The 25,812-nt window shown below is 38.7% G+C and overlaps 1 protein-coding gene across 1 annotated transcript in view; it reads right to left on the bottom strand.

Annotated features, from left to right (window-relative positions):
* si:ch73-242m19.1 (uncharacterized) overlaps positions 1-25,812 on the bottom strand; it is a 44,961-nt gene that overhangs the window by 655 nt on the left and 18,494 nt on the right. The window contains exons 19-45 of the mRNA XM_067456100.1: positions 25,386-25,588; positions 23,917-24,069; positions 23,593-23,686; positions 23,292-23,500; positions 21,384-21,495; positions 21,247-21,296; positions 20,951-21,127; positions 19,797-19,914; positions 16,790-16,952; positions 16,523-16,661; positions 15,524-15,671; positions 13,031-13,126; positions 12,777-12,941; positions 12,216-12,424; positions 11,990-12,128; positions 10,947-11,067; positions 10,609-10,721; positions 9,764-9,913; positions 9,251-9,304; positions 9,013-9,180; positions 8,695-8,847; positions 6,170-6,304; positions 5,924-6,076; positions 4,284-4,493; positions 3,646-3,766; positions 3,515-3,565; positions 138-259 (exon numbers count right to left, since the gene is read on the bottom strand). Coding sequence (XP_067312201.1) covers positions 138-259; positions 3,515-3,565; positions 3,646-3,766; positions 4,284-4,493; positions 5,924-6,076; positions 6,170-6,304; positions 8,695-8,847; positions 9,013-9,180; positions 9,251-9,304; positions 9,764-9,913; positions 10,609-10,721; positions 10,947-11,067; positions 11,990-12,128; positions 12,216-12,424; positions 12,777-12,941; positions 13,031-13,126; positions 15,524-15,671; positions 16,523-16,661; positions 16,790-16,952; positions 19,797-19,914; positions 20,951-21,127; positions 21,247-21,296; positions 21,384-21,495; positions 23,292-23,500; positions 23,593-23,686; positions 23,917-24,069; positions 25,386-25,588 — 3,726 coding nt within the window. The remainder of the gene's footprint in view (positions 1-137; positions 260-3,514; positions 3,566-3,645; positions 3,767-4,283; positions 4,494-5,923; positions 6,077-6,169; positions 6,305-8,694; positions 8,848-9,012; positions 9,181-9,250; positions 9,305-9,763; positions 9,914-10,608; positions 10,722-10,946; positions 11,068-11,989; positions 12,129-12,215; positions 12,425-12,776; positions 12,942-13,030; positions 13,127-15,523; positions 15,672-16,522; positions 16,662-16,789; positions 16,953-19,796; positions 19,915-20,950; positions 21,128-21,246; positions 21,297-21,383; positions 21,496-23,291; positions 23,501-23,592; positions 23,687-23,916; positions 24,070-25,385; positions 25,589-25,812) is intronic.

Below are 25,812 nucleotides of genomic sequence, written 5' to 3'. Positions count from 1 at the left end.
TCTGAATTTTTATTTAATGGGCCAGTCAAGAGGGGTTGGAAAGACGTGTAAATAAAGAAGAAACCATTTCTGGGTGAACTATTCCTGTAATGGTTGGCATTTTAAATTACTTTTACTACAAAAATGAATGAACTCACTGTTTTGGGTCTTTCCATAGGTGTCCAAGACTCTCTCCAACCAGATTCAGTGTTGAGGTCATCAGTTATGTTTATAAAGCTACTGTTTGTAAAAGACATAACCGAGTTGTTCCTCAGCAAACCTGCAAATGCAACAAACCACAGAGGAGAACAAGTCATGTGTAGAGGCAAAAAGACAGACAACTAGAAATGAATGCCTTGAGCAACACACACACGGCATAACATTATGACCTATTTCTTATCTTGTGTTGGTCCCCCTTTTGCTGCAAAAACAGCCCTGACACGTCAAGGCATGGACTCCACTAGACCCCTAAAAGTATGCTGTGGTATCTGGAACCAAGATGTTAGGAGCAGATCCTTTAAGTCCTGGAAGTTGTGAGTTGGGGCCCCTTATGGATCGGACTTGTTTGTTCAGCACATCCCACAGATGCTTGATTGGATTGAGATCTGGGAAATTTGGAGTTGGTGTGCTCCTCAAACCATTCCTAAACCATTTTTGCTTTGTGGCAGGGTGCATTATCCCGCTGAGGCATACCACTGCCACCAGGCCACAGCTACCAAAGAAAACCGTTTTTTAATGAAAGGATGTACATGGTCTGCAACAATGCTTAGGCAGGTGGTGAGTGTCAAAGTAACATCCACATGGATGGCTGGACATAAAGTTTCCGAACAGAACATTCAGTGGCGCCTCCAGAAATTTTTCATAGGGGTGGCCAGATGGGGCCACTTAAAATCTTGGGGTGGCACACCAAAACTAGAAACCATAATTTCAGAATTGTATTCTACTGGTGTAGTAAACCGGCCTGTAGCACATCACGACACATAATTCCGCGTCGTCTTTTACTAAAAAATATTTTTTTACTTATTTACTTACCAGTAGTCTTCGTCTTCTAACGTTAACTTCTTTTAAAACTGTTGACTGACGGGCATGAGCTGACCTGTTGCTGTCTGAGCGCGCAAAGTTGATTAATAAGTCTATTAATTTATGAGGCTCTTCAGTTCAAATTATCCAGTACCAAAATAATAATACTCTTTATTTTCCAAGTTCATAAATGATTTTCAAAACGGATTTGAAAAAAAAAAAAAACATACACACAAAATGACTTATTTTAAATATAAAATACATATATAAAAGTCTTGGGCATGTCAAAGATTTGTAACAACTTTAGCTTTGATGCATTGTTAGTTTTTGTGCAGCATCAGATTTTTTTCTCTCTCATTTACTGTTCATGGCTGTTTTTGCCCCATTGACTTCCATTATAGCCAAAAAAAAATTATTGGAAAGCCATGACACCATATACTCTTGCATTCTTGATTGTTGGTGGTTTTCCCAGTTGGGAAGAGGTAAAATGTGTAATTTTTACAGTTGATAACCAGGTGGCACCATTAACCCTTTAGATAGGCCTGTGCTGAAGAAAAAAGAAGAAGCTTAGTATCTGGCATTTGTATAGAGTATAATAACTGCATATAAATGAGGGATTAAAAAAATGTAAATCTGATGCTGCACACAAACTAACAATGCATCAGAGCCAGTGTTGTTACTAATCTTTGACATGTCCAAGACTGTGATAAAAGGTCAAAAAATATCCAGTCCACAATCACTTTTTATATTGAAAATAAGTTATTTTGTGTGTATGTTTTTTTTTTCCAAATCAGTTTTGAATCAGTTTTTGAAAATAATTTATGAACTAAGGCAGTTAAAGAGTGATAAGAGTGACAATGAAACAATGACAGCAGCTCAACAATAAACATGGAATCATGTATGTAAACTTGCAACAGAACACATTTTAAATGATTTTACTTTTGATTATTTTATTTATTTCTAAAGATCTCTTTAGTAGCCTGTATTGGTATACTTTAAAGGGATAGTTCACCCAAAAATGAAATTTCTGTCATCATTTACACTCCCTCATGATGTTCCAAACCTGTATGAGTTTCTTCGTTCAGTTGAACATAAAATAATATATTTTGAAGAACGTTTGTAACCAAATGTTTGCTTTGGGGGCAACATTGACTTCCATGGTAGGAATGTGTCTTCATATGTGTTCTACATAAAGAAATGCATACAGGTTTGGAACAACTTGAGGGTGAGGAAATTATGACAGATTTTTCATTTTGGGTGCACTGTCTCTTTAAGCAGTCATTCTAAACCAGTAACCACTTTACTGACAATTCTGGAATTCAAAAATGTTAAATCCTCTTTATTAATTTACTATTATTCCTATATTATTATGTAATTATTTGTCCCATTTTAATCTAAATATTTTTTAAATATCAAACTGCTAAATGATAAATTGATAACATTAATAGGCTATAATCTATTAATTAACCGTTCTAATATCTAGAAAAATAAGTCTGCCAAGCTCTGATAATGTATGGAATATTATATTATCCATTAAAAAAACAATAGGCCTACCTTTAGTTCTCGGATGTGTCTGTCATCGCATGCTTTAAGTCAGACAGACAGAGACACTGAAATGCTTCTCTGCAAAGGGTGCAGTTTGTCTTAGGTTCATCTTAAGTTACTGGACAGACCCACTCATGATACCTTTTTTTCTATTCAGCCCTATATCTGGAAATCCTCTCGCGTTCAAACTGTGGACGCGAGCTCGACATGTTTTTTAAAAACCGCGCAAGTTTCCAGCACATGCTCTCGAGACTCCGTCGCTATGGCAGCAAAGCGCCGCTAAAACCCAATCTTGTGCATCGCGTCCGTATTGGTTTGATACGGGAAGCGTCATTTTGCTTATTCTAAATATTGATTGGGACTAGTACCTAGCGTCCCCCCCCCAAACCTACGCCATGGCCAGCGGGGTGGCCAGTGGGGTGGCCAGGGGTTGGTGGCGCCACTGAGAACATTGCCCAAAGCATCACACTGCTTCCAGCGGCTTGCCTTCTTCCCATAGTGCATCCTGATGCCATGTGTTCCCCAAGTAAGCCACGCACACACACCTGGCCATCCACGTGATGTAAAAGAAAGCGCGATTCATCATCAGGCCAGCCCACCTTCTTCCATTGCTCTGTGGTCAAGTTCTGATGCTCACATGGTTACTGTTGGCACTTTCGGCGGTGGACAGGGGTCAGCATGGGCACCCTGACCGATCTGCGGCTATGCAGCTCCATTCGCAACAAACTGGGATGCACTGTGTATTCTGACACCTTTCTATCAGAACCAGCATTAACTTATTCACGTCATGTTACATTCACGTCAACTGTCATAACCGTTATGCCTGATCGGTGTATATAATTGTTTTTATTCAGTATTATATTTTATTGCATATTTATTTTTCTTGTCATTATTTAGTTTGTGTATAATGTTTTGGCAATATTGTGAACACAATCATGCCTATAGTACTTTAAATTTAAAATTGATTTACCTGTCGATGCGTTTCTTAAATGTAGCCTTCTTGAGGAGGAGCTTTGGCGTCCTTAAGTGTGAAAAAGTAAATGATGATTAAAAATGTTTCCTTAATGCTAAAAATGGTCAACAAAACAGTACTGTGAGCACCTGAAGCAAATGTAGATTTACACAACGCTGCCTCAAAATTGTTCATCTGACATTGTAGTTTGTCCACCTGCTGGAACGCTTCTTGTTTCAGGCTCCGCTCCTGATGAAGCTGACCTTTCACCTTCAAAATACAAAAACATTAACATTTTTGCATTTGGCAGACGCTTTTATCCAAAACAACTTATATTGCAGTAAAGATGTCCATTTTATCAGTTCATACATTCCCTGGGAATCAAACTGTCAGCGCCACACTCTTAGAAGAAAATGTTCTGTACAGCACTTCACAGTAGGGTCTGCTCTAGAAACTTCCTGATTCCCATTATGGGATCATTTCATGAATGTAGTTTTAATTAAAACATTTATTTAAATTTTTTATGAATTTATCAACTTGTAAACATCAACTATAAAAAAAAACCTTTAAACATGAAAGTATTAAGCAATCATTTAAGACATTCTCCTTACATAGAGCCTTTCTGGCATAAAGGGTACTTTAAAAGCCTAGGTTTTATATAGTACCCCACTGAACCTTTTACTAAGAGTGCTCTTTTACAATCAAGACTTTAACAATATTTTAAAAGGTGATGTTGAAATGGTGCGGGTTTGTTTTATGGAATTGTGAAATTACAGTTCAGACTCACTTGTTTGATTTGCTTGTAGTTGCGCTGTTGCCGTATCTCCGTCTCTTTGGTGTTTTTCTCCAGCTGTGCGCTTAGAGTCCTGAGTTGACTCTCTCTGTCCTCCACGTCTTCCTGCATCTGCTCCAGGCTCTGCCGCCTCAGGCTCTCCAGCTCCTGTCGGCTTTGTGCGTCTCGTGCTGAGCGATGCTCCATGTCCTGCAGCTTCTGAGACTGAGACAAAGGTGTCTACTATACTTCACTACGACAGTATACTTAAGTATTATTTAGGGGAATCTGTACTTAACTTGAAATCTGTTATAGAACAGAATACTTTAACTATTACCCAGTTACATTTACAAGATAACAATAATACTTTTTACTTTATTACAATTTCAATATAAGTACAAAGTACACAAGTCACAGGACTTAAATTGTTTCTCAAAGATGTTACATTGGGCAGACACTTTTCCAAAGCGACTTTGCATTCAAAGTACACATTTGTCTTCTTGCACTTAAAAAATGCCTGTATTGGCAAGTAACCTCGTAAACATAGTCAGTTATTGTGAACAGTTGAGAAAGACAGTGCATGTGTATAAGTATATTGGGTCTGTGCATTAGCTCTTAAAGTGACAGCAGCATAATATACTAGCTGCCATCGGTGTCCTTCATGCTGTGGCCAAAAAAGTCACTCATTGTTCTTGACTGAATAACTTTTTAACTGAAATAACTTTCATAAGGGTTAATCTATGTTTCATTTATACAGTGAAAACTATGCAGTTTTATTTATATTTGATAAACTAAAAACCTAAAAATTGAGAATTTGATAGTTACAATTTTGGTGTTACTGGTTTTGCCAGAACAGTTTAATGGCTGGTAAAATAAAATAAAAATACTAATGGCCGGAACATTGACCAACAATTTGCAGCAAAAAGTTTTAGGCCCTGGTTCTAGATTTTTACATGGTCAGAACAATGAGAAAACTGATTTTTGACAGGTATCTTTTTATATTTGCACCACATCATAGTAGCAATACTAAATACTTATTTGTTTATAAAACTTGTTTTGAAAAGGCAATTTAAAAAGCTTAGGAAACTTTTTTTTTTTTTTTTTTCAACTTTTAAATACTTAAAGGCCTTCTGTCTTAGAGGCCCGTTTGTGTAAGAAAAATATCCACATTTAAAATCTCCCGGCGGTCAGTGGTAGCAAGTCGACTTACAGTAAAAGAGTTACCCATGGACCCTACGTGCCACTTCGCTTCAGAAGGCCTTTATTAACCCTCGGAGCCGTGTGGAGCAGTTATATGATTGATAGATAGATTTTTATGGACTTCAAAAATGACCCAACAAGTCACTGCCATTATAATTCTTAGAAGAGCATTTTTAATATAACTCAGATTTTAAAAAGAAGAATGTTATATTTACCTCGGATGGCTTGAGGGTGAGAATATATATATATACATACAAGTATACTTTGTCAGTACTTTTTACAACCCTGAACTGAGATCATAACTAAGAAAAACTAAGTACATTTTTAATCCACATTACTCTAGAAATATGATCATATACATAATTCAGTTAAATTTTTTTGTCTTTATGATGGCTTAATTTGCACAAAGCAAAGCCAAAGTATGGACATGAAGGTGAGAAGGCCCAGGGTCATACCTGCTGAACGATCTGTCTCTTGATGTGCTCATAGTCGCTCTTACACCGCAGCATGGCCTCCTTCACAGCGTCAAGCTCTTGTTTCCGAACAATCTCCTGCTGCTCTGAGATCATCTTTATATTAAGAGCTTTGGTTTTACATGACACCTCATTCTGGAAACACAGGAGCAACATTCAGCATTACTTCAAGTAAAAGAGGACAAACGACTAACCAATGCCTGCGATTATCTAACATGTTATTAATACCAGTTGCCACTGCAGCAGCTCTTTTTGCAGTTTCTCTTGACCGATCATCAACCTCCAGTGGCTAAAGGCTCTCAGTTTACACAGAAGTCCAGCCAGCTTGCTATTCTCTGCATGAAGATCGTCTAATGCCTCTTTCTGAATAAGACAAAGATAATAGGATCAATGCTGCAAAGAACGTTCCAAGTCACATTTCACACCAAAAAAATAAATAATAATCTGACAAAAAATTGGAAATTATATTTTGCACAAAGAAAAGAAATTGTTTTATTAAAGGGATAGTTCACCCAAAAATAACAAAAATATCCCATGATTTACTCCCCCTCAAGTCCTCCTAGGTCTATATAACATTCTTCTTTCAGATGAATCCTATAGTTAATATACTATAGTTAATATACTAGAGTTATATTACAAAAGTCCTGGCTAATCCAAGCTTTATAATGGAGGGATCCTTGCTCTGTTTTTGAAAGTCCATAAAAATGCATCTGTTTGTCAAATAACATGCTCCTCGCGGCTCTAGGGGGTTAATAAAGGCTCTCTGAAGCAAATTGATGCGTTTGTGTAAGAAAAATATCCATATTTAAAACTTTTTAAAGTTTTGGCAAATCATCTTCTGTGGAAAAGTGTTGAAAGTGCCTTCTTGGAGCTCAAGATGCGTACACGACGTCTGACGAGCGTAACTGTTCGCACAAGTCTTTGAACTGCAGAGGCACTTTCCACACTTTCTCCATAAACTGAATACAGAAGCGATCGGCTGAAACTTTAAATATGGATATTTTTAACACAAAAGCATCAATTCATTACAGAAGGCCTTTAAAGATTAACCCCCAAAGCTGTGTGGAGCTCTTTATTTTACGGACAGATGCATTTTTATGGACTTCAAAAACAGAGCAACAATCCCTGCCATTATAAAGCTTGGATTAGCCAGGGCTTTTATAATATATCTCCAATTTTTTTTGTCTGAAAGAAGAATTTCATATACACCTAGAATGACTTGAGGGTGAGTAAATCACAGACTAATTTTAATTTGAATTAATATATTAAATTTATATATATATATATACTGCCTGTCCAAAAACAAGTCAATGTTTAGATTTAAATAGGCAAATGCTTATGTCCATGATTGGCTCATTATTGCAGTGATTATTATGTTTCTAGCATGTTATATGTTTTGGCAACACCTCTTGATAGAAATAAAATCACAACATTAATGCATGAATTAGGTCAAGATCTCTTTAGGTCAGTCTGTAAAGTCTCCTTTAGCACGTCCCAAAGACTTTCAGTGAATTAAACTTCTGGACTCAGAGGTGAAGATGATTCTTCATGCTCCCTCCCAACCATTTCTTTCACAGTTTGAGCTGACGAATCTTGACATTGTCATTCTGGAATATGGCCATGATGTGTCTTCCTACATGGCTGTTTAAGAAATGAAAAGCTACACACGCCATCAATTAGGATTAGAAGAACTGATGCCAAACATATAACATGCGAGAAACTGTCACAAATCAGGCCTCTGTGGCTCCCTCCAATCGCCACCAGAGGGCCCCCTCACCTGAATTACCCATAATCCTTTGCCCAGCCCTGACTCATCAGCCATCATTGTTTATACCTGTGTGCTATTAGCCTCATCACCTCAGTCTATATATAAACCTTGTGTACTTGCCATTGACTGCAAAGTTTTGTTTTGCTACTGCTGACAACTCTGAGTGTTTATCCTGTTTCTGGTATCGCCTGTGTATGACTCTGGACTAATTTTCTGGTTTTGATCCCTTGCTGCCTGCCAGTTTACCTGTGCTCTGTTCTACTCAAGCGGCAACCTCCCACGATCTCTCTTGAAGCCAATACGGAAGTAATGTAAACTGTAATTCCTTAACTGGCCACTAGAGGCAGGCTCCAGAAGGGAGCACAATCTCAGGTGGATAGCCATTTATCCGTCTATAGTCATTGCGTCACCTCAGCTCCGCGCACATCCCGCCCTTTTGCCCCTTTTTTGTTATCTGGGAGTGACACGCTATGACTCGCTCACAAGATGGCAACGCCCAGCTCGACCCTACTTTAAGCTTCAGAACGGCTTATCGGAATCCTATGGGTGACGTCACGGACAGTACGTCCATATTGTTTTACAGTCTATGGTTCTACTGGATTCTGTTGACTTTGTTTGCTGCCTGCCTCGACCACCTGCCTGGCCCGTGACTACGCCTCTGCTTTCCCCTGTTTATTTATGTCGTTGGTGATTGACCTCTGCCTGTTTGTTATCTCTATTGTCTGTTAAATAAAGCTGCAAATAGATCTTCAACCCGTGGACTCATAGTTACAGAAACATAATAATCACTGCAATAATGATCCAATAAGTATTTGACTATTTCAATCCAAACAGTGACTTTTTTGGGGGGCCGGGAACTATATATATATATATATATATATATATATATATATATATATATATATATATATATATATATATATATATATATATATATACACACACAAACAAACCAAAACTTAACAAATTCATTTTAGCAGTTCACCTCCTGAAGTGTTTCCTGAAGAGTCTCATTATCATTAGTGGAGGACAATTTATTTTTTAGTTTGATGATTCTGTCCACCCCTTCCTTCCTCACGCTGCTCACCAACTGTCGCACATCTTGGTCCATTTTCATGTGGTATTTGTCAAGACGTGACTGTGGGCGGCACAGAGAGATAAGCCAGCTGACATCAATTAAAACATTGTACGTTTTAAAGCCTTTATGAAATCAAAAAGGAACTTTTATGGATTAAGTTGATATGTCTAAACCAAAACCTATGTATGTCAGAGCATTTGATAGGGTCATCAGATCAATACACACCTTCAGAAGAACACATGTGGAAAAGAGCTGGCGAACCAGAGTGTCATAGCGTTCTCTGTGTTTGAGGTTGAGATGTTGATCCAAGCTTCTCTTCTCCTCCTCCATTTGACTTACTCTGGCACGCAGAGCTGTGATGTCAACCATCATCCCCCGACACACGTCCGCCACCTGAGGTTGGACATGTTTAATGATCATGCAGTGAAGAACCGTGAAACTATATGCACAAACCTGAGTTTACCTTTCTGTAGGGGTCAGTGGCCTGCATTTCTTTGGCTTCTAGTCCTTTAACATCCTGCAGAAACAAATTGTTTACAGTTGAGAAAGATACATGCATCTTTCAGCAGCTCTGTTGAATCTGCCACTTCACAAATACATTTATAAGAGTTCTGCTTCAAATAAATGCTGTTATTTTAAAGTTTCTATTCAAAAAATCCTAAAAAATGTATCATGGTTTCCATATGAAGCAGCAACTGTTTTCAACATGGATAATAAGAAGAAATTCTTCAGATGCAAATCGGCATATTACTATGATTTCTGGTGGATCATGTGACATAAGACTGGAGTAATTCAGCTTTGCATCACATTAATTAATTACATCTTTAAATCTATTCAAATAGAAAAGTTGTTTCACTTCATAATATTACAGTTTTTACTGTATTTCTGATCAAATAAATGTAATCTTGAAGACTTCTTTCAAAACATTTAAAAATTGACACCAACCCCAAACTTTCGAATAATAGTCTAGATGTACCTGCTCTCTGTGGTAGAGTAGTTGCTCTTGCTGTTGAAGGATGTGCTCATAAAACTGAGAATAATTCTGGAAGACGCTCCGCTCACGATTCATTACAGCACAAGCCAGTTCAGTCAAACACTTCTGCAGATGAGCACTGGAGAACGTCACCTAGAAAAGTGTTTAGATATCAGTCTATTGCATGGCATAACATGTACTCTAGTAATAATATTTATAATATTTCTAACAAGTACGAAGAGTAGTGCGCACGCAAGCGACGGTCTTCACCACTACTAGAATCGGCTGCTATTTGCTGATGTGTGTCTCTCATTGGAAATTAACTATGATTTGTGTGAAACTTTAGGCCCTATTTTAACAAACTAATTACATGATCTAAAGTGAACAGCGCAAGTGCACTTAGGGAGTGTCCAAATCCACTTTTGCTAGTTTAACGATGGGAAATGTACCTGTCCTTGTGTGTGTATAAGCAGTGTATGCGCATTGTTCACCCGCCTATAGGAGCATATCACTAACACGCCCTTTTAATAACACAAAAAATACTGCGCTATTGACTTTACACCAGATTTTTGTTGGTCAATTCATATCTGCTGCCAAATCTCTATTTTTCTAGAGCAGCGTTTTTTGAAAAATGTGTCCCTGTGTATGATCCCGCAAAAGACGCAAGCACAACGGTCAAAAATGTCCATCTAGCACGTTTACATAAAAACAATGGAAAACTATGGAATGGCTATCCATAAAAAACAGTAGAGTGGAATGCAAAAAACATGCTCTTGTGAACAGCCCCAACACTATTGCTATTGAAAAAACCCTTTTGGGAACCTTTGTTTTTAGTGAGAAATATTTACCTGTTCATCAGTCTCACCCTCAGCACCACTCATCAATCGCTGGGTGAAATCCTCCACAATCTGAGGTCTCTCTAGAGAGACACTGTGTTTCATTGAAGGCCGTTTCCACAGTTCTTCGTTACATGTGAAGACAGCAGAAGAAGATTGGGATGAACAAAGCTACACATTCTACAAAGGACTACTGTTTTGTTGAGATAATATATAATGATCTAAACATAGGACTATAGCTGTGGTGAAGTTTATTGGGTTTCTAATGACAGCCTGTGGGGAGAATCAGGCCAGCCCCAGTCTTCCCATAGTGCTCTTTGATCTTGGTTCATGCAGAAGCTGCTGGGTACCTGTGGGGAGCCCCGTGTCATGCCGCGAGCGCTCCGACATCACTAGAGTCATTTCACTGTTAATCCTCTTCTGAAGCGCTCGGATCATGTCACACTCCGTGATCTCCAAGAGTCTCAGTAACTACAGCAAATACAGCAAACATACAGGTCTCATCTGGACTATGGCAAACACATCATTAAAAAAAATCACATCATTGAATTGTCAAATGCAGCCTGAAAAATAAGGATGTATTTTTTTTACTTTAAGGAAAGCATCATGACTGTTTTGTTTCATAGCATATAGCATATTGATTTGATGACTGTCCAGATCTTTGCTTTACAGACCCCAGTGTTTCAAACAAAAAGTGTTATTTTTATGTTGTTTTCGTATTTTATTACAAAAATGATCATTTTTATTCATATTTTATCATTTGTGTTTTGATTTTAGTTTAACATTTAGTAATACTGTTATGTGCTTTTGTTTTTTATTAGGTTTTATTAATATTACTATTAAGATTTAATACATATTTATTGCAGTTGTATTTTTTTTGTATTTATTTTTAGCAATTTTAACTTTAACTTTTTTATATTATATTATAATTTATATACTGTTATAGTTTCTATGAAGATTTGGAATTAGCTTTTATTTTATATTTTCGTTTTTTAGTAATGTCATGCCTTTGTCATATTAATTAGTTTTTATTTAAATATTAATATTAAGGTAAAATTTATTTTTATTTCATTTTTAGTTTTAATTTAGTATTTATTCATATTTATTCATTTTAGTGCTTCAACTTATTATATAATTTATATTGTATAATATACTATAATAATTGTATTAATATTTACAATTAACGTATTATTTTTATTTTAGTTTATACAAATATATTTAATTATATTTTTAAATATATTTAATGTGTGTATATATATATATATATATATATATATATATTCACACACACACATTATTTGAATTCATATTGAATTTTATTTTATTTCAGCTTTATTTTAATTAAGAGATTGAGTTTAAATTAACGATAATAATCCTGGTTCACATCCAGTACCTGCCATGTTTTGACGTCAACTTCTGCTGCTCCAGGCGGTGGGAGGACAGACTGAGTCTGAGACAGCACAAGCTCATATTCTTTCTCCTTATCCAGCTGCTGGGCAAGAGCTTGCATGCTGGGAAAGTAAATCTCCACCCTACAACACAAGATCAGGTTAACATATACATATTTGTTTCACCAAAAACCACAAAAGTGTTTAATATTGATTAAATGAATGCATGACCTGTAAAGCTGAGAGAAGCGTCTAAACAGTGCAGGGCTGTTTATTGTCTCAACACCCATCTGTCTTTGAGTCCAACTCTCTTTAAAAACTTCCACCTGCTTCCAGAGCAGTAAAAATCCCCTCTGGTTCATCAGGGACTGTATGGGGTCTTGAGTTTTAGACACAAATTCCGTTTTTCTCTCCTCATTTCCAATGTTAACATTAGGGACCTGAAAGATGACAATGAGATGAATGGAATGCGCTTCAACAAACAAATGTATAAGCAAACTGAATATACACAGAAATATTTACACTTACATTAATGTATTTGCTATTATCCAAAGTGAATCGCATTGCATTTAGGACATTATGTTAGTTCATGCATTCACTGGGAATCGAACCCATGACCTTGGTGTTATTATAAACATGCTCTATTGTGACAGGAATGTAGTAGAAACATCTCAATATTTCCAGAGCAAGGCTATTTTGTTACAAAATTGTGTTTCTTTTAATTTCTCTTACTGTTTATACCAGTTTAACTTTTAGTAGCTTTAATTGAACAATTGAATTTTTCTTAAATACTTCTCTATCAGAGATTGCCATGATGTCGGGGTCTCTTGTGGTCTGTAGCCGGAGGGGCGCTGCATCTCTTCCATTACTGAGCACATCATCAATGATCAGAGATACGCCCAGTATCGCCCCATTAGCCTCCATTCTACAGCGGTCATTCAGATCACAGAGGCAGAGCTACAAAAAAATGATAAGATTGCATGATCTTGATGCTGATGAAACAGAGGAATACTTTTTTAAAAAGCATTTACAAAAAAGTAACACACCTGCATATAATGCTCAATCTGCGAGACGTCCCATATGATCAAAGGGTGCGATCCATGGGTTGCAAGAAAAGATCTCCATGGATACAATTTTTGGGCCTGAAACCACAAATAAAAGAAGCAGAACTTGCTGAAATCAACGCACATGGACATTCATCAACCAGCTTCATGAGGTACATTCTGTGATGCTTTTAAACACTGGTGAAGGATGAGCATGTGTAACCGGTCCTACTCGACCCGCTCCGAGCGGGATTTGAATGGGGTCTTCGGTGTGGGAGGAGGGCGCGCTAACAAGGACGCTAAAGACCTGCAGCCTCTAGGATCAGTCACTAGAGTGCCTCTTGAGGCCAGAAGAGTGAGGTTTACATGCACAGCTCTTACTGGCATACATCCGATACACTTGTCCCCCTAAACCTCACTCCCATACGGGTTCACAGCACCAAATGTAACCAATCCTACTCTATCCACTCCAAGCAGGATTCAAAACGGGCTCTATGGCATAGGAGGCGAGCAAGCTAACAAGGACGTTAAAGCCTGCAGCCTCTAGAATCAGTCGCTAGTGCCCCTCTTGAGAACAGGAGAGGGAGGTTTACATACACAGCTCTTTTACCCCTTTTCCCCCAGAAAGAACAACATGCTAGTTCAGAGCCAGTGCTAGTGTCAGTTTTAAATTGGTTCGACTGACGAGCCTTTAAGAACCGGTTTGGCTTTCTACAGGCTAGAGAGCCTCCACAGAGCTAGGTCTTACGTAACTGTATACGTCTCATCTTTCTCAGCACAGCTAGCAAGGCAGCGGAAAATACAAACACACCAGGCTTGTTCGAGATGCATCGGCGCTGCGCAGACCGATCCGCGTATGATATCAAAATACAGCACGAGCGATTCAAAAGCATAAGGAGTCGCTTGCATCTCGCTGTAACGTTACTTTGATGTCATGCGGCGATCGGGCTGCACAGCACGTGGCGATGCATCTCGAACAAGCCTTCCATTAAAAAAGTCTCATGGCTTTATAATCATACACGTGCATCAAAACGCCGTGAATCCAACGCATTCGTGCAGCTCACCGTGATTAGTATTGGCGGAGTTTACAATCGAACAGCTGTTAGCTTGATTAGCTGCTATTTAAAAAATGGCGGTCACAAGTTTGTGTTCATCTTGTTGGTCACGGTAACCCCGCCCCCAGTCGCTGATGCAAGCGGTTCTTACTTCTAGCCTAGCAATGTTTTGGTGCTACTTAAGAACCACTTTTCCTGGTTCAGAGCTAATGCTTTGGGTGTGGAAAGATAAAGAATCGATTTGAATCTAGGCTCTGGCTGTTAACTAGCGCCAGCACTGGCTTGGTAGAAAAGGGGTATTACTGGCCTATGTTACACTCAGCCCCCTAAACCTCACTCCCATCCGGGTCACGGCACCAAGCATATTTGAACAGAGGTCTCTGGCGTGGGAGACAGGCGTGCTAACAAGGACACTAAAGACCTGCAGCTTCTAGAGCAGTGCTGGGGAACGTTGATCCAGAAGGGCCACTCTCTTGTGGAGTTTAGCTCCGACCTTTATCAAACACACCTGAAGCTAATCAAGATCTTCATGATTACTCAACTTACAGGCAGGTGAGTCCCTGCGTCCCAAATCGCATACTATCCATGTTAAATAGTATTCGAAAATAAAATGAGTATGTCCCAAATCATAGTATGTTGAAAAGAGTATTTCAAAGATACCCGTATGGTTTACTATTTCCGGTCCGAAGTCGAAGTATGGATAGATGGGCACTCTAACGGCTGATATTGCCCACAACCAGGGCTTGACATTAACACCCGCCAACCCGCCAAATGCGGGTAGATTTCAGCTTTGGCGGGTACGGCAGCCACTCCCACTAGCCACTTTGCCGGGTTCAATAATTTATAGCCAAATGAAATGCCAAGACCGTCGTATCACAAAATGAGCTACAATTCAACTACAATTCTTTATCGATTAACTTGCACTTAGTGAAGGCGAGATAGGCAGAAATCACGCTGAATGACATTCAACAAAAGCGCTCTCGCGTGCTCTCTCTCTCTCTCTCTCTCTCTCTCCCGCGCGCGTGCGCTCCCTCTCTCTCTCTCTCTCTCTCTCTCTCTCTCTCTCTCTCTCTCTCTCTCTCTCGGTGATGGGATGCTCGTAACTAAGCGACAGAGTCTGTTAAAGATGGCGAAGCAGTATGTCCCGAAGCTTGCATACTTTTCTGCTTCACGCTCAAAAGTATATACTTTTTCTTCACAAAAAAGAGTACATACTTTTAGGATGTAGTATAAGTAGGCGAATTGGGACGCAGCACGTGTTTTTTTTTCAGGGTTGGAGCTAAACTCTGCAAGAGATTGGTCCTTCTGGTTCAACATTCCCCAGCCCTGCTCTAGAGTCAAATCCTAGAGCACCTCTTGAGGCCAGAGGAGTGAGGTTTACATGCACAGCTCTTACTGACCTACATCTGTTACCTGCTGGACAGGTCTGGTGGTTTCTCACCTGAAGGCAGGACGGTTCTAATGGCTGAGGAACAGGGAGGAAACTGGTTCCTCTCAGCATGCTGTCACTCATGATAGGGAGGGCGTGGCTCATGTTTTCACTCACGCTCTGATAGGCCGAGAGGTTTCCAGAGGAGAGGAACGCCTCCCTTGTGAAGGGACAAGAATGGAAATGCTATGTTTTAATGCTACCTGAATATAGATCAGTGATATGATATACATTTTTTAGCTATTCAAAAATGTAAACAGACCAGGTTTATTATAGTTAGGTACAACCATAAAAACATTTAACATTAACTGAAATAAAATAACATAAAAATTCAACTGATTTCATTTCAGCTAGTTTCCAAAGCAACAATTTCCATTTAGTTTAACTTGATTAAAAAAAAAAAAAATAACACAAAAAAGACAAAAGCACACAACAAAGTTACAAAAAAAAAAATTAAATGTAAAATATTATTATATATTATTATAAAACATTATGTATAGCTAATGGTTACACCATTGGATTTTTTTTCAGTGGAAATACAAAAATAAAATTTAAAACATTAAAAAATGTATGAAACCAGCACAAATACAAAAGGTAATGTCATTTGAAACTATTTTAAACATGCATTTTAAACCAAATTAGATTAGATAAATTCTCCTCTACTGTATATCATCTCAAACAGTGGTCACGCTAGATTAAGGTCCAATTCTCACTTAACTAACTATTAACTATGACTTTTGCCTCAATAAGCTCCTAATTACTGCTAATTAATCGTTTGTAAGGTAGTTGTTAAGTTTAGGTATTGGGTAGGATTAAGGAATGAAGAATAAGGTCATGCAGAATAAGGCATTAATATGTCCTTTATAAGAGCTAATAAACAGCCAATAAACTAATATGCATGCTAATAAGTCACTAGTTAATAGTGAGAATTGGACCCTAAAATAAAGTGTTACCCAAACATTATTATTCGTCATTTAGATTAATACTGTTAAATCTGTCATTTACAAGCACCTGATCATGTAGCGTACTGCAGTATCGAAGCGCAGGAAGAGCACATCCCTGTGAAGCTGCAGGAGCCGCCCGACATTCTCTGAACTTCTGGGCTCACGGAGAGAGTCAATCTGTCGCTGGACGTCCCACAGTTCAGCCCCTTTGGACAAACATCAGAGCGTAAGGAAAAACAGGGCTGGAAAACACACAATATCAGATAAAAACTGCACAGTGTGTATTTTATGCTGGATATGAGCCACACTGTTTGTTTACAGAATTATCATATACCGATGCTCTCTAATCCGCCCCAGTCCGCTGTGAGCCTCTGAGAGCTGTCGGGACTGAAGGAAGTGTTTGGATTCCCCAGCCGAGCAAAGCTCACCAAATAATAGACAACGTCATGAAGAGCTGAAATAATCTGCAGTGTGTTTTGTAGAGCCTGGTGACATTCCTGTAACAAGTACATCCATACATCCATTAAAAATCACCAGCTGATTCAAAGCAAAAATGAATGAATTTTGTGAAGAGACTAGAATCTGCAGCATTTGAAACTTTGATGTATAATGCAATATTAGACAGTCATTTTCCAAAGAAAATCTGAGTGGTGCATTATAAGAAACATGCGACCCTAATAAAACAATTAATACATTTATAATGGGGTACTTCACCACTGGCAATGGGCATTCAATAAAACTCTTATACTTTCAATAAAACAATAAAGGTGCCTGAGCAGTAGAAAGGTTAAAACATTTTTTGAAATTAATTGGTGCAACCTGACAAGAGAAAACAGAAAAAATACTGCTGTCTTCCCTTTTGCCAAATACACTATATTGCCAAAAGTTGTAGGACGCCTTCCTTTACATGCACATGAACTTGAATGACATCCCATTCTTAATCCGTAGGGTTTAATATGGAATTGGCCCACCCTTTGCAGTTATAACAGCTTCAGCTTCTCTGGAAAGGCTTTCCTCAAAGTTTAGGAGTGTGTTCATGGGAATTTTTGACCATTCTTCTAGAAGTGCATTTGTGAGGTCAGGCACTGATGTTGGACGAGAAGGCCTGGCTCTCAGTCTCCGCTCTAATTCATCCTAAAGGTGATCTATCGGGTTGAGGTCAGGAATCTGTGCAGGCCAGTCAAGTTCCTCCACACCAAACTCGCTCATCCATGCCTTTATGGACCTGGCTTTTTGCACTGGTGCGCAGTCATGTTGGAACAGGGAGGGGCCATCCCCAAACTGTTCCCACAAAATTTGGAGCAAGAAATTGCCAAAATGTCTAGATATGCTGAACCATTCAGAATTCCTCTCAAACAGTGTTAAAGGAATAGTTCACCCAAAAATGAAAATAAGTCCATGAGTTACTCACGCTCAAATCATTCTAGGTGTATATGACATTCTTCTTTCAAACTGCTCAAACTCAAACTGAGTTATATTATAAAAGTCCTGGCTAATCCAAGCTTTATAAAATGCATCTGTCCGTCAAATAATGTGCTCCACACAGCTCTGGGAGGTTAATAAAGGCCTTCTGAAGTGAATTGATGATTTTGTGTAAAAAAATAATAATAATCCATATTTAGAATGAATATCCGATTGCCTTCCGTATTTAGTTTATGGAAAAAGTGTTGAAAGTGCCTCTGCAGTTCAAAAGCTTACGTGAACAGTTACACCCGTCTGGTGTCACATATGCATCTTGAACTCCGAGAAGGCACTTTCAACACTTTTCCACAGAAGGCGATCGGCCAGAACTTTACTTTGAAAAGCTTTAAATTTGTAGGCTAACACTCTATTTAGAGCAAATGCAAGCATATCACTTTTAATAAAACCATCCAACGTAATGTGCCAGGCACATGTTTTAACATGACAGGCCACAACTGTTTAAGACTGTCTACACTGGACATGTCAGAGTTAACATTATAAACTGGTACATCTGAACAAGTGCATGATGATGATGTATGGTATGGCGTCCATTGTAGTGAATAGTATCACAGTGACTTGTCCACTTTGGCATGTTCATGACCTATTTAATCTTTAAATATTTGCTTGTCAAGTCAAGTCATGTTTATTTATATAGCACTTTTACAATGACGATTGTTTCAAAGCAGCTTCACAGTGTCAAACAGGAAAAAACTGCAACAAAATTTAATTCGGCTGTACAGTCGTTCTGGAGAAAACAGTGATGTTATCAGCTTATTTTAATTTATCATAGAGCGACAATGTTGGCAGATCAGTAATTTAGTTCAGAGAGTTAATTTAGTAGTTCATTTAATTTGGATATTTAGATAATTTAATATTAATATTGAACACTTAGATCAGGGCCATTCAAATCTTACCCTGGAGGGCCAATGCGGTGCAGAGTTTCGCTCCAACCCTGATCAAACACACCCACCTGTGATTTTCTAATGATCCTGAAGACATTGATTAGCATGTTCAGGTGTGTTTGATTAGGGTTGGAGCTAAACTCTGCACCACATTGGCCCTCCAGGGTAAGATCTGAATAGCCCTGACTTAGATCAAACTTTTTAGTGTCCCCAACTGAGCAAGCCAAGACAAAGGCGACAGTGGCAAGGAAGCAAAACTCCATCAGGGCACGATGGAGAAAAATAAACCTTGGGAGAAACCAGACTCAGTCGGGGTGCCAGTTCTCCTCTGGCCTATTATCAAACAGTGTACGATTATGATTCTGGCAACCTTACAGGTCAGAAATGCTTGTTATTCTGTAACCAAAGCTGTAATGTCAGTCATGGTCCCACACCAGCTAAACACCCTCTGGCTTCGCCTGCTACAGAAGCCAGAACCGAATTCTCGCTACAGGTTGAGCTCTGATAGGCGGAGAGGTTTCCAGAGGAGAGGAACACCTCCTTTGTGGAGGCACATGTGACAATGTCCCCTTACACCCAAGGGCGTAGATATGAATACATTTTGTTTGAATATATTTCCCCCACATAAACTATGCCCCTAACTCCACATACATGGCATGTTGTCACATTTCACTTCCCTTCTTTCAGGGTAAATCAAGAAAAAATTACACTGCAATCTACATTAATAAAACAAAATCACATAATTGTACTAGACATGTGTGCAATTAATGTGAGAAAAAATAAATACTCTAAACCCCAAGTGGATTTACACAAACTGAGACAACTGAGACAACACAAAGCATTTGCTCTCCCTTATTTTAACACAAAAAAAACGTACGTACTTCACCTTTAAATATGCAAACAGTTTTGGGGGCCCCTGTGTTTTAATGAGAACTTGGACTATATGCCATGTTTATTAGTCACAGATGCATTTCTCACCTTCTCCTCCAGAGCTCTGAACATGAGCAGCACTTCTGTGTAATGAGGGATAAACCACAGGTTTACTAGAGTCTTTCCATCGGCCGATAACAGTCTTCTGGGACGAGGCTGAAAAGTCCTGAACAACCAGAAGCAGTTTTGAATAATTCATTCATTCATTCATTCATGAATTTACTTATGCATTAATGCATTTATTTGTGCATTTAGTTTTGCATGCATGCATGCATTTTTTTCCCCATACATTAATGCATTTATTTATTTTCCTTTGTTTATTAAGTCTAATTCCCATAGTTTTAATGATACAAAATCGATCAAAACTATGAAATACATGTTTACATTTTTTTCTGTTTCTTTGACATCCTTTAAAACTTGATTGTTCACTATTCAGCCCAACTCATGCATTAACAAAATGACAAAATGATTAAAGCTGTAGTCAAGTTTTGCCCCTTTATCTTTTTGTCTTTTTGAAACGTGCAATTGCTATTATTTGCAGTTTGTTGCTATTTGCAGAATTTGCAGAATTATCATTATTTGCTAAATGATCATCTTTACGTGGGTTGTGCACGGCTCCTGAGTGTAATGTTTTAAGGAGCATGTGTGGCTGTCATTCATCACAGCACCGCTGTGGATACTGTACTTCAGAATCACACATTCTACGTCTTGGAAGTATGAGCAAAATAAGAATTTTTCCTGCAAAATGTCATCTGAAGAAGAGAGTAACATGTCTGCATTTTTTTTCTGACCAACTGAGAAAAAAGCAACAGTAGACGTACAGTAGTCTAATATTTTGCTTTTGACTATACGGCAAATCTCCACTTGACACTCATAATAGTCCTTTGGACCTTTCTGGACTACAATCAGCCATCAAAATGATACGTTCAATAATACCAGCTGCGGTGGGGAAAGGCTATAAATTATCCGCCAACTGCAGTACCTGAAAAAATTAATTTTGGGTAATTTTTAACCACAAAAAGTTACGGACTGCAGCTTTCATCTATTTATATTTGACTACAAAACCAAATAAGCAAAAGCCAAATGTTTAGAAGCTCAAAAGTTTTAAGCACACATATTCAGAGTGCCTGGAGCGTTTGTCTAAGATTCAACATCACATTAAACGGAAACATTCTGTATGCATTTTCTTCTACATGCTTCACCTTGGATCAGGACACAATCCGTCCTCTGACTGCAGGTCTGATCTGGTTTCATTGGGTGTTCCCATCACAAAGTGATTGTCACGGATGTGTGGCACCTCATGGAGCAGTGAGGTGAGACTGTGGCAAAGAGCAACAACCTGCCCTCGGACACAACTCACAGACATGCGCATGTTAAATCTGAGAGAGACAACAGTCACTGCTTGTGTAGAGAATTATGTAATATAAAGATTTGGGGGTAAATTCCTCCTTTTATAAAAAATAAAGTGTGGAAAACATAGTTTTGTGACTTAACATACTTGTGACAGAACTCCAAAATCAGTTTCCTCTTGATCTTGGCAACTTCTTCCTATTGAGAGAAGAATGAAGGAATGATGAACATTTCCATTTATTGAACAAATAAAATCAGTTTCCTATTCATGCTTAGTTTACATACGGAGTTTAGCTTCAGTGCACTCATCTGTTCTTTTTTCTTTATAAATGCATTCAGCATTTCATCTCGAACTCCCACTTTCTCCAGCTGAATGGACACAAAAGCACCTGCAAGCCTGAATTAAAACAAACATTTCACACAGTGCTTCTATACCCAGTTAAAACCAGTCCTAATGTTGGAAAACAAACGTACCAGTATATCCAAATCATGAATCTCACAAACCATTGCACTGATTTTTGCATTAAGAATATAATTAAAGGGTTAGTTCACCCAAAAAGGACCTTACCCTCATGTCGTTGGACACCCGTAACACCTTCGTTCATCTTCGGAACACAAATTAAGATATTTTAGTTGAAAGCTGATGGCTGAGAAAGGCTTCAGAAAGGCCACCATTGGCATTCAGTACCCCTGACCAGACCCATAAAGGCACTAAAGACATCGACGGAAATAGTTATTGTGCGAACAAAAATCAAAATAACGACTTTATCCACCAAGTTATTGACGTGAGCTCGATGCATGCACGAAAATATGACGCAGATTCGCCGTTCGAATACACAACCCAAAAGAGGAGGAGCGCCGCTGTCGCGTGAGTTCACGCCTGAGACCTACACGGAAGACCATAACTGGGCAGATAAAGACATTATTTAGATTTTTTTGCGCACAAAAACTGTTTACGTCACATTGTAACATTATTGTACAGCCACTGTAGTGAGATGGACTTTGTAACGACGTCTTTAGTGCCTTTATGGGTCTTGTGAGTGCGTCAGTGCACTGTAAAAAACAAAGGCAAATTTTGAACTTTTGCAGTACAATCGACTTGGATGTTTAAGTTATTTCAACTTAAATGATGTTAAACTGACTTTAAAAAATGAGTTACATCTTGTATAACAAATAAAAAGAAGTTTAACATTTCTTAACTTATTTTGATGAGTTAAAACAATGTAAAAATATATGTTGTCATAACTTATTGAACATATATTTTTTTACAGTGTGGGAATGTACTGAATGCCAATGGTGGCCTTTCTGGAGCCTTTCTCAGCCATCAGCTTTCAACAAAAATATCTTCATTTGTGTTCCGAAGATGAACGAAGGTGTTACGAGTGTCCAACGACATGAGGGTGAGTAATTAATGAAATAATTTTCATTTTTGGGTGAACTAACCCTTTAAGAACTGTGATTTCTGTTTATTTCAGTAAACATAAATTAAAGGCAGAAAAACAAATACTAGCATAATGATAAACACTGTAAAGTGTTTAAAGGTCCCGGTCTTCGCGATTCCATCTTTCAAACTTCAGTTAGTGTGTAATGTTGCTGTTAGAGCATAAATAATACCTGTAAAATTATAAAGCTCAAAGTTCAATGCCAAGCAAGATATTTTATTTAACAGAAGTTCCCTTTCAAAGCCTACAGCGAACGGTCAGTTTGGACTACACCTCTGCACTTCCTTCAGGAATGACGTCACTAGAACCGTTTGTTGACTAACCCTCCGCCCACAAGTACACGCAAAAAAGGGGGCGTGGTCTTGTTGCTCTGCCACGTGGAGAAGAACGCACATTCAGTGCTTGCATCTCCCCGTTATGGAGGCGGGACCTTTCCGGGCAAAGTGTACTAAGCTGCTGTCCAATCACAACACGGGTACCCCTGGCTCAATCAGAACTCGTTACGTATTTCTGAAGGAGGGACTTCATAGAACAAGGAAATCATCAGGCCGTTTTTAGGACAGAGGAAACAGCGGTGTACAGGTAAATAAATTGTGTGAAAAATACTGTTTTTTTACATGCAAAACATGAACTCATGTTATATTACACACTGTAAAAGCTACGAAAACACGCAAAGAACGGGACCTTTAAAATCAGAATATCTTTTGCATAAAATCAATGCAAAACTTTTTCATTTTCTATGCATGCAGACCTGTTTCTAGTAGCTAAGGCACGTCTCCTAGTTTCAGAGGAAGTAGATCTTTCTTGCTGCAGTGGCAGGTCTGTATCTGAGGACTGATCCAGCTTCTCTGTCTTATAGCACAAGGACGTCTGTTTGAGCGCTCCGATCAGTGCATTCTTCTGAACCACCTGACACACCAGAACCACCTGCAGGTTCTCCAGGCTGGACTGATTCATGAGCTGATTTACAAAGACGCAAGGTCAAATGATTCATATGCAGGACAATAGTAATGTGCCATAATGTGCATAACAATTATAAATCATGTGATTACCTGTAGAACTGTTTCGTTAGATTGAAAGCTAAATTTGCCAATATGACTCTCATCAAGTTCCTGAACACACAGAGGCAGGCTGTTTGGGACAAACCTATGAAACAGGAGGGGATAAACTTAAATCAACTAGATTTTGCACAGTCTGAACAAATGCAAGAGGACTTATTAATGATATATTGAGAAATAGTAATAAACATGCAAACCTCAAAAACAAACATTAATTACAGCATTTACATTATTATACGTATAAGACCTTATACACACTGCACTGTGTTCAATTCATTGATAATGAACATGACAGGTCAATATTAGTCAGACTTTTACCTGTCGGCTTTCGGTTTGTCATCCTGGAGGGCGGTGATGAACACTGGAAGTTGTTTTGGAATCTCTTTCCTCAAAGCAAACTCAAACTGCACCGGCCGCATGTACAAATGAACATCATCAAAGCCCATTACTCTGGACAGTGATTTATATAATCTAAAGCGACATGACAGAAAGCAAATGACATTAAGTTGAGGGTTAGATCATTTCATCTGTATTTTTTCAGTTATATATATAATTAAGGTGTTCCAATCACTTCCATGGCCACAGGTGTATAAAATCAAACACCTTGTCATGCAGACGCTTCTACAAACATTTGTGAAGAATGAGTCGCTCTCAGGAGCTCAGTGAATTCAAGAGTGCTACCGTGTTGCCTGTGCAATAAATCCATTCATGCAATTTCCTCACTACTAACAATTCCATGGTCAAATTTTAGTAGTATTATAACAAAGTAGAAGCAATTGGGAACAACAGCCACTCAGCCCTGAAGTGGTAGGCCACGTAAAATCACAGAGCGGGGTCAGCACATGCTACAGACAGTGCGTAGAGAGCTTCACAGAATGGGTTTCCATGGTCGAGCAGCTCATCCAAGCCATACATCACCAATGCAATGCAAAGCTTCGGATGCAGTGGTGTAAAACACGCCACTACTGGACTCGAGCAGTGGAGACATGTTCTCTGGAGTGACCAATCACACTTCTCTGTCTGGTAATCTGATGGGCGAGTCTGGGTTTAGCAGTTCCAGGAGAACGGTACTTGCCTGACTACATTGTGACATGTTTGGTGGAGGGGGGATTATGGATCAGGGTTGTTTTTTAAGGATTGGGCTTGGCCCCTTAGTTCTAGTTAAAAGGAACTCTTAATCCTCCAGCATACCAAGACATTTGGACAATTTCATGTTCCCAATTTTGTGGGAACAGTTTTGGCATGGCCCTTTCCTGTTCCATTATAAATGCACACCCACAAATCAATGACCATAAAGACATGGATGAGCGAGTTTGGTGTGGAGGAACTCGACTGGCCTGTACAGAGTCCTGACCTCAACCCGATCGATCACCTTTGGGATGAATTAGAGCAGAGACTGAGAGCCAGGCCTTCTCGTCCAACATCAGTGCCTGACCTCACAAATGCACTTCTAGAAGAATGGTCAAAAATTCCCATAAACACACTCCTTAACCTTAAGGAAAGCCTTTCCAGAAGAGCTGAAGCTGTTATAACTGCAAAGGTTGGGCCAACTCCATATTTAACATCATGGATAAGAATCGGATCTCATTAAGTTCATGTGAAGGCAGGTGTACCAAAACTTTAGGCAATATTGTGTATGTAAATATATTGGCTTCAAGCTATTTCTGCCCCATCCTTCATTATGGAAATAAAGGAATGATGCATTTTTGAATTTAAGTTTTAATAACTGGAAGTTATCAAGGAAAAATGTTTTTCAACTGCTCAGGAATATTGTTTTCCAACTCAACTGGGCCAGGTGTTCAGTTTCTGACGCTGATTCAATGATGCGGTGACGGAGTGTGATGAGCTCTAGCAATGTACAGAACGTCTTCAGCATGAACAACTGTCTGTCTTTGCCTGATTTCTTCTCCTGTTCCTCGGCAGATCTCACAACGGACAATCCCAGCTCTCTGACCAGAACAGGATCCTCCATGAACCCACCTGAGAACAACTGAAACAATACAGAACATTGACTGTCTCAGGCACCTCTTAAAGGATGAATCAACAAGTGAACAATTAACACAAAATTGTATAAAATAATGCAGAACAGCCTTATTTATTTCTGTTAGTTGATAAATCAATGCCACTTGCTGGATTTAAAATCCCAAACCAATTTTGCACACTGCATACTTTTAAAGGGGTCATGAACTGCATTTCATTTTATTTTTAATGATC

Source organism: Pseudorasbora parva, chromosome 10, assembly GCF_024679245.1.
Source record: "Pseudorasbora parva isolate DD20220531a chromosome 10, ASM2467924v1, whole genome shotgun sequence".
Classification (NCBI taxonomy): Eukaryota; Metazoa; Chordata; class Actinopteri; order Cypriniformes; family Gobionidae; genus Pseudorasbora; species Pseudorasbora parva.
This window is presented reverse-complemented; position numbering and strand designations above follow the sequence as displayed.